The sequence below is a fragment of the Myotis brandtii genome, unplaced genomic scaffold (genome assembly GCF_000412655.1).
Source record: "Myotis brandtii unplaced genomic scaffold, ASM41265v1 scaffold103, whole genome shotgun sequence".
NCBI lineage: Eukaryota > Metazoa > Chordata > Mammalia > Chiroptera > Vespertilionidae > Myotis > Myotis brandtii.
The window spans coordinates 4,624,002-4,632,844 of NW_005353460.1; the positions used below are offsets into that span (position 1 = coordinate 4,624,002).

Sequence of the window (8,843 nt, forward strand, 5' to 3'; positions counted from 1 at the left end):
TTTATAGCGCTGGGGGTCAGGGGCAGAGCCATCTGCCAAGTGGGTTTTTGTGGAGAAATGAAAAGTTGTAACTTACCCCCCAAATGAAATTGAATTTAAAAAAATCATTCCCTTTAAATAATTATGTAAGATAATTCATTGGAGTGTTTCTCCTTTTTAATTTGATTACGTTACGAGAAAACATTAAATTCTTCTTTGTAGGTTGTTTTCCCATAACAAGATGGCATTTTGATGATAATAAAGGTAATTACACAAAATGAATTTTGTATTATATCAAAAGAGAGCGAAGAAAAGAGCTGTGGTTCAGTGGGTCGAGCCTGAGCTCTGGAGCCATCCCTAATCGGAGATCACTCTCTCTCAGAGGAGTGTCGGGGAATGTCTGCTCAGTGCAGCTGTCAGGGTGAGCTGGAAGGAGGCAGCTGAACACCTAGGTGGGTGCCTGGCCCACAGCAGGCAGCCACTACATAAAAGCAACGACTACTAGGACTTCTGTTCATGTACAGAGGACAGTGACTGGAGCAATTTGAAGTATATTCATGAAAGTATGTTAGGAGTCCCAGGCTCTTGGGCAGCTGTGATGTCACACTGGCAAGGACAGTACCCTGTCCCGCCAAAAGGGCAAGCGGGCCCTGGAGGTGGCTCTGGCTGCCAGGTGACCGAGGTTACAGCTGAGCTACAACTGTCCGTCTCAAAACAGGGACCGCCCCTCTGAGCTTTCCCGAAACCAGGACTGAAGGGAGTGAATGACCTGTAGGTGACAAGGACAAGGAGCAAGGAGGCAGGAGAGTCAGGGAGAGGTTAGGGAGGGCGAGGTGCCAGTCAAAGGCTCTGCTTTCCCCAGGAAATGAGCTCATCCCAAGGCACGCCCGCTGGAGAGAGAGCTGCCGGAATGTTAGAACAACATTAGCATCAAAATTAGAAAGGGGAGGGTTTGGTTTGGGTGCAGAGAGATTTGCATGAGAAATTCTACAAAATTGCCAGACGACTTGGTAAACTATTTTTTGCCATGGAAACAAAACCCATCTGTACAGTGTTCATGCCTGGATAAATCTCTCTTTAAATACCATGAACCTGGCCCTGGTTTCTTTGCTAGAAGGAGGGGGTGGAAGGAGGAGGGGAGCCCAGCTTTTTATTTTTAGATGCAGGAGTAAGTCACATCAGAGCAGGGCCGCATGCTCTGTCTACACAGTGACGTGGGCTTTGCTACAACAGCGGCGGGGACGGGAGCCCAAGGAGACAGGGGCGCCTGGGAGACACTGTCTACAGGACAGGGAGGCTGTAAAACTCAGAGGAGCATCCATTCTGAAGAGGGAAGACAAACGGAACTGATTGTCCCTGACTGCCCTGCGTCCCCAGGTGTCAGCTGGACCCGCACACCAGCGCACCTGACAGCGCCCTCCTCAGAGGCAGCCTGCACACTCCTGCTGCTCGGCTGAGCACTGGGGTTTGCTCCCCCAGAAACTATCCTTCCGAGTCTTGGCCACCCTATCGGATGGTGGGTGGTGAGCTCCAGAACGCAGGGACTGCCTGTGTCCTGACCCAAGCCCTGCTCCCTCTCCTGGTCCCTCCTCCTAGTGCGGCCACCAGCCCCACAGCGACCCTCTCGTCCCAGACACTGCACACCCTCTTGTCCCACAGGGGGCAGCCTGTCCCCAAAAGTGATCCTCTGTCCAGCTTCCTCCCAACACCTTGCATCACCCCACCCCCACCCTCTAGTCTGGTCTTACATAAGCCAGCCTGTCAGCTCCCTTTCCTCCGTTCCCTTAGGTGGCCATGAGGCTGCTGCCCTGAGCAGGCGCTTCAGAGGCTGCAGGAGGCCGGCACACTGGACATGTGTCTACATGTGACATACATGGCTGTGCCTCGTTCAAAACCACCACGACCTAAAAGTCTGAACTCACAAGAGGAATAGATTTGGGGGGAGGAGGAGGTGTGAATATTCACATTCAAAATGGGTCCCTTTCTTCAAGATTCCGGCAAGTTCACTCACAGCCCCGCATATTTCTCAATGTGCGGTCACTGCGCCGGAACGAGACTGACGGAGATGGGCCACACGTGGAGACGCCTGTGCGTGCTGACCTTGGGTGGCCCACGTGCAAAACCAGCTGACACTGGCGCTTCGGGGACACGTTATTGTGTAAAAAGAATCCACTTCTGTGAGGTAACCTGATGCTACGAAGTGTTACCCACTTCCCACCCACTCCTGGTCCCCAAACAGTGGCAAACATACTGCAGGGGAGAGCTGAGCTGAGACAGTGAGGCGAGATTTCTGAGGCAAAAATAAAAGCAAACACCGGAGCCCTTTGGCTGCTTCTGGAACAGCCCTCCCGGGAGGAAGCAGGCAGCTGCTCTCCGGGCTCCTGCTGGGGATCAGGGAGGCTTACCAAAGCAGGACTGTGTGGGGAGCCGCCCCGCGGCAGCAGCAGCTTGACGATGTCCAGGTGGTTGTGGTGGACGGCCATGTGCAGGGGAGTCAGGCCGTACTGCGGGGGGGAAGGGGGAAACGACAGAGAGAACAGCCTTCACTCAGCGGACTTTCTTCTCAGAGATCCCTTTAGCTATAGCAGCACCATTCTGGGGTCCACGTCACTTCTTTTACGCAGGTAAAATCTGGTTAAAATCATTCCAGAATGCCCTGGCTGGGTTGCTCAGTGGTTAGAGCATTGGCTCATGGACCAAAGGATTGTAGGTTTGATTGCCGGTCAAGGGCACATACCTGGCTCAGGGCGTGTGTAGGAGGCAACCAATCAATGTGTCTCTCTCTTTCTCTTTCCTTCCCTCCCTCCCACCCCCTCTCTCTAAAAAAAAAAAAAAAAAAAAATAAATGGAAAATAAAATCCTCCTGTGAGGATTAACAACAACAACAACAACAAAACCATTCCAGAACCAATCTTGATCAGAAGTCACTAAGGGCACAAGCAGCCGGACCCAGGGCCACCTCCTCCCTCCTGCTGGGCCCGATGGGGCAGCGCCATCAGCACACTGGCTCAGAGAAGGCCACCGGGTCTTTCCAGAAGGTCAAGGCCTTTGACAGAAAGACCAGTCTTCCTGAAGGTCATTCTCTCTGATAGCTGCCCATTGAGAAGATGGATAAAATGGGCACAGGCAAGTCACGCCCTTCACAAGTAGTGGTTTACCTTTTGCTCAGGCTTCTAACCCGAGACGGGGAGGCGAGGGCACACTCACCTTTCCGGCGGCGTTAGGGTGTGCGTCCCGCTCCAGCAGCACCTCTGCCACCCGAGCCCTCCCGTACTTGGCCGCCACATGGAGAGGGGTAAATCCTTTCTGAGGAGAAACACAGGCTGTCAGAGCCACGGGAGCCACAGGCGTCTCCCTGGAGCAAGGGCCAGGGCAGAGGAGGTGTCCCGCCTTAACAAGCATAGAGACGCCCGTCAAATAACGGACCAGAATTTCTGATCCCTCCGAGAGGCCGCAGGAATCAGCAGGGTTCCTCCCCCATCCCCGGCCCCCCTTCTCGTGGTGAGCAGAAAACCATCTTTCATTGTGATTCGACCATTATCTCGTTGAAGGCAGGGGTTGAGTCTTACTCCTTCTAATATCCCAGAACCTGCTGGTTTGTCTAGAGCAGGTGCTGAGCCAATAGCGATTCCGAGATAAATGGATGAAGGCTGAATGGGTGAGTGGGAAACTACAGTCCACTGCCTTTCTGGGAGAGAACCAGGACATATCAGACTCCCAAATGGTGGCCAGTCCTGTGGGGTGCTGCCCCCTAACACTTTCAGCACAATTAAGGCAACACAGAGGATCAGGTGGGAATGCCCTCCCTTGCCCCCAGGCCCAGCAGTGAGTGGCCTGGGGTAGTTGCTGCTAGAGAACAGGAGGAGGAGGCTGTACCTTGGTCATGCATGCCTGGGACGCTTCCTTTTCCAGCAGGGCCAGAGCCGTTTCCACGTGGCCCTCTCGAGCTGCAATGTGCAGGGGGGTGTGCCCGGCAGTGGTGGTCAGGTTGGGGTTGGCACTGTTTTCTAGCAGGAGCTTCACCATGTTTGTATGGCCGATGCGAGCTGCACAGTGAAGTGGGGTCTGGTCATCCTGGAACCCGGAGTGGAAAAGAAGAAGAGGGGCTACTAAGGTTAACTAATCCAAAGCTTCATCTTACAAAGAAGGGAGGTGATGCCCAGAGAGTTACGTGACTTTCTCAAGGTCACACAGCTAGTTACATAAAGAGGTGGCATTCAAATCACATCTCTGAGTTACAGAAACCAATATGCTATGTCTTATTCAATCCTTACAACAACCTCTTAAGTTAGTAGCTATTTCTACCTAGTTGCCCAAAGGCTCAGCCTTCCCATCTGTGAAGTGGGAGTAATAATATCAACCTCTTAGGACAGTGATGGCGAACCTATGACACGTGTGTCAGAGGTGACACGCGAACTCATTTTTTTGGTTGATTTTTCTTTGTTAAATGGCATTTAAATATATAAAATAAATATCAAAAATATAATTCTTTGTTTTACTATGGTTGCAAATATCAAAAAATTTCTATATGTGACACGGCACCAAAGTTAAGTTAGGGTTTTTCAAAATGCTGACACACCGAGCTCAAAAAGTTGGCCATCACTGTCCTAGGACTATGGCTAGGATCAAGCAGAGAGTGTGGATAACATGTTTCACACACTGTTTGGTAGGTGATACGCTCTCAACAAGTTGTAGTGGTAATTACCGCGTTCAGCCCAATCTGAGTGGACACTACATCTACCTCTTTGATGCTGCTTTGGGTTTCTCTATGCCAAGGGTCATTAGAGTCTACACTGCTGAAGAGGAAAGAGGACTTCTTCACCCCATCCCAACCCTTCCTGTTCATGCCTGATGCTGAAGGCATTCAGTGGGTGAGGTCTCTGTGTTGTTGGGCTCAGCGGGGCAGTGGGGGAGGGGGAGGCCTCCCTCACGTGGCCCAACCAGAAACCAGAGTCTTAACTCTAAGCAGAGCCTCTGCCACCTGTGGGGTAGGAAAGTCTGGTCTTGGCCAAAGCCAATCAACTTGCTGACTCAGCAGCTAGTCTTATTCTTCACCCACCAGGCCCTCGAAATGCCTTTTCCAACAAGGGGGAGGCATCCATTTTTAGATCAAGTCATTCCTGACTGATTTTCACTGGCAACACTTTCTTTAAAAAGTCGCTTCTCTTCGTACACCACTACTGTAACCACCATGAAACCCTTTCAGCCCAATAAGCGCTGCAGGCCAGCCACGCTCCTGGACTTGCATCATCCTGAAGACACGTAGCTCTGAGCAAACCCGTCTCTGGCCTTGTCAGAACCCCTGCCAAGCAGGACCGAGTGTTTAGTGCGGTGGCCATGGGAACGACAAGGAATCATTGTGCCACCAGCACTGCGGCCAGGCCTCTAATTAGGGTGGGTTTCTCCGCATGGAGCTTGAATAGCTTGCGTCCCAGGGTCCTTCCCACCTCCAGGACACACCTTGGCCTTGGCATTGACTTTGGCTTTGTTCTGGAGCAGGTATTTGGCGACTTCCATGTGCCCTGCCCTGGCTGCCATGTGTAGCGGGGTCTCCACTTTCTGTAAAATAACGAAATTATAGACCTGTTAATACATGCTGGGTTTCCCCAAGGGCACACGCAGGGCTCTGAAGCATGAGCCTGGAGAAGGTTGGCAGGTTTCCATCCAAGAGGTGGAGTTGCCCCAGCAAGCAGCTCCTTCAGCCTTCAGGCTGCTGCCGTGTGTGTGTGTGTGTGTGTGTGTGTGTGTGTATTCTAAGTATACACACAGGTAAACCCCAGAGCTCATGAATGTTTAAAACTGCAAATGTATTCCCAGATAACACAGAAGTTCCTAAATTATTGTCCAAAATACATCCTCCAAAACTTGCAGATGTGTGACAAGTTTAATTGGGAAAGTGTCAGTATAAATGGACGTTCTCCCCAAGTCCAAAGCTTCTGCTCTTCTGAGAATTCTACTCTGTCCCCAGAGAGGAGATCTAGGGATCACTGGCTAACGCGGACCTCTGAGGCTCCTTGGGCCAGCGTGTAAGCGGCCCTCTGAGCTTTTGGTGTCAAGAAAAGAGCCCTTGTCGGCCCTCTGAGGCTCCTTGGGCCAGCGTGTAAGTGGCCTCTGAGGCTTTTTGGGCCAGCGTGTAAGTGGCCCTCTGAGCTTTTGGTGTCAAGAAAAGAGCCCTTGCTGTCCCCACAGGCTTACCACGTTGGAGACATTGGGCGATGCCCCCCGCTGCAGGAGGTTCTTCACAATGGGCAGGTGCCCCATGAAGGAGGCCACGTGGAGAGGGGTCAGGCCGGACTGGAACAGAAAAGAGGAGTGAGAAGAGAGAGGACTTCCCCACTCCTCCAAAGAAGAGACAGCCAGATGTCGCTGAGGCTTTCCTGCCTCCAGCTGCTCTAGACTAGTTTTCCAAGAAAAGGGGGTTAAATGAGATGGGTTCATTTCCAGGAAAATGGCTGGAGGGAAAACATCATTCACTACAGGATGATTCTGCCCACTTTTACAACTCAAAGAAAGCTCCCTGAGACTTGACACAGGTTCCCTTGTCTCGGTCACCCCCGATATGTTCTCTGGAGCAGTCTAGACTTGCATGCACACGCACACTCCTGTGGCCACACATGGCTACACAGGACAACTCTCCAGGAGGCCATGGGAGGAAACTGTGGGGGGAGGCCACCCGCTCACCTGCAGAGTTTCTCCTACCTCGGTGACAGCGTCGATGGAGGCCCCCATCTTCAGCAGCAGCTCCATGACCCGGATGTGGTTCTTCTTGCAGGCGATGTGTAAGGGGGTGAAGCCATTCTGCAGCCCCACACAAAGGGAGACAGACAAGCGGGCGCTGACATGCCAGCCCAAGGGGCACCCAGACCACCTTGCTGAGTGAGAGGCAGCCTCTGCCCCAGCCTGTCAGCAATTCCCCACAGACCAGAACGTCACTTACTGCAAATCGCTGCAGAGGCCTGTGGCTCTCACTTCAGGCACCAGGCACGTTCCTGAGCATGTTGTCTATAAACCTTTTCTAAAAATTTAATCATATTCTTGGATGCACTGAAAGAGCCTGCTGTTTAAAGTCTCTTCAAGGGGAAATTTACACGGAAGAGTGTGTTTGCGAAGCCAATCACATTTCCTCTTCTCAGAGACTGATGCTCATGTTTAGTAAAACGGATTTCTGTGCATCAGCTCTGCCCTAAAGTAATACGCTAAACCGTAAACTCCACCAGGGCAATGATATTTGCTTGCTTGTTTTTGTCTACTCGCTGGTGTTTTTCGGTGCTTTATCCCCCTAGGGCAGTGGTTCTCTAAGTATGTGTGTGTGTGAGGGTGTCCCCCCATCCCCACCCCGGGACATGTGGCAATGTCTGGAGAGATTTTGATTGTCACCACTGAGGAGAAATGCTATTAACACCTAGCAGGTAGAGGCTGGGGATGCTGCTACACATCCTCTAGTGCACACGGCAGCCCGCCCCCCCTCCCCGGCCACAAAAAGTATCAGGCTCAAAATGTCAACAGTGCTGAGGCTGAGAAACTCTGACCACCTGGAACAGTGCCCTGCATGTGGTACAAGCCTGATGAGAGTTTTCTGAATGAATGATTGAACCATCCTTGCAGTCAGAGGCTACTCTGCCTTCCAAATTCTCTCTCTAGAGAGGGGGTCCAGGGCAGGCTCTGGGCAGAGCTCCAGCCCCTCAGGTCCCTGAACTACCCAGGAGGGGATTAGCTTTAGGCCTGAACTCACCTCTGCAGAGCAGCATGAACACTCTGCAGAGGAAGGATGCATAGTTATCCAGGCCATTTCACTCACCCACAGAGCATAGAAAGCCAGGCGGTCTCTAAGAAATCACCGTCCCTCTGCTCTGGGCCCAGCTCAGATGGAGTGGCACCCTCAGCCCAGGTGCAAACCATGAACTCTGCTTCCTGAGTCAGGGCTCCTGGGCCCAAATGCCTCCCCTGATCTCAGCCTGTAACTGGGGCTGCTGTCAGCGGGGGTCACTGTCCTGCCTGTGCACCGCCATGCCCCGTGAGCACGCACTGACACCTTCCAGGTCAGAGCCCCTCCCTGGAGGCTCAGCCAAGTAGCTCTGGTCCTGCCTCCCTTGGTCTTTGTCCCTCTGGCACCTTCTCCAACAGCCTCCCACTCACCAGGGCTCTGGAGTTTGGTTTGGCCCCTTTGTCCAAAAGGACCTTGGCCACTCTGTGATGGCCGCAGTGGGCTGCCACGTGGAGGGGGGTCAGGTGATCCAGGGTGATGTCATCTATTTCTGCGTTGTATTGCAATAGAAGTCGAACACAGTCAAGGTGGTCTCCCTGAGCCGCCATGTGAATTGGGGACAAGCCGTTCTGGGTGGAGAGGGAAGAAAACAAGTAATCACAAAGGCTTCTGGAGACAGAACACGGCAATTCAGGGCAATGATTCCAACCTCACTTCCTGCTTCTTCCCTACACGATGCTTCATGTGGAAATAGGGTCATTGTAGGTGTTGTTAGTTAAGATGAGGTCATTAGTGTGGGGCCTATTCCAGTATGACTGCTGTCCTTATAAAAAAGAGAAATTTGGCTTGGCTGGTGTGCCTCAGTGGTTGAGCATCGACCTACGAACCAGGAGGTCATGGTTCGATTACTGATCAGGGCACATACCTGGGTTGTGGGCTCAATCCCCAGTGGAGGGAAGAGGGGCAAGGTGTGCAGGAGGCAGCTGATCAATGCTTCTCTCTCATCATTGATGTTTCTATCTCTCTCTCCCTCTCCCTTCCTTCTGAAATCAATAAAAAACTTTTTTTAAGGAGAAATTTTACACAGACATACACACAGAGAGAACACCGTGCAAAGATGAGAAAGAGATCTTGGTGATGCTTCTACAAACCAGAGACT

General features: G+C 52.1%; 1 protein-coding gene and 1 long non-coding RNA gene across 2 annotated transcripts in view; one reads left to right on the top strand and one right to left on the bottom strand.

Annotated features, from left to right (window-relative positions):
- Positions 1-8,843, bottom strand: part of ANK1 (ankyrin 1, erythrocytic) — a 624,245-nt gene that overhangs the window by 64,707 nt on the left and 550,695 nt on the right. Inside the window, exons 12-18 of the mRNA XM_014536490.1 lie at positions 8,116-8,313; positions 6,679-6,777; positions 6,175-6,273; positions 5,440-5,538; positions 3,856-4,053; positions 3,187-3,285; positions 2,385-2,483 (exon numbers count right to left, since the gene is read on the bottom strand). Coding sequence (XP_014391976.1) covers positions 2,385-2,483; positions 3,187-3,285; positions 3,856-4,053; positions 5,440-5,538; positions 6,175-6,273; positions 6,679-6,777; positions 8,116-8,313 — 891 coding nt within the window. The remainder of the gene's footprint in view (positions 1-2,384; positions 2,484-3,186; positions 3,286-3,855; positions 4,054-5,439; positions 5,539-6,174; positions 6,274-6,678; positions 6,778-8,115; positions 8,314-8,843) is intronic.
- LOC106725438 overlaps positions 1-8,843 on the top strand; it is a 24,662-nt gene that overhangs the window by 8,512 nt on the left and 7,307 nt on the right. The window contains exon 3 of the long non-coding RNA XR_001361323.1: positions 5,238-5,241. This is a non-coding gene — a long non-coding RNA (uncharacterized LOC106725438). The remainder of the gene's footprint in view (positions 1-5,237; positions 5,242-8,843) is intronic.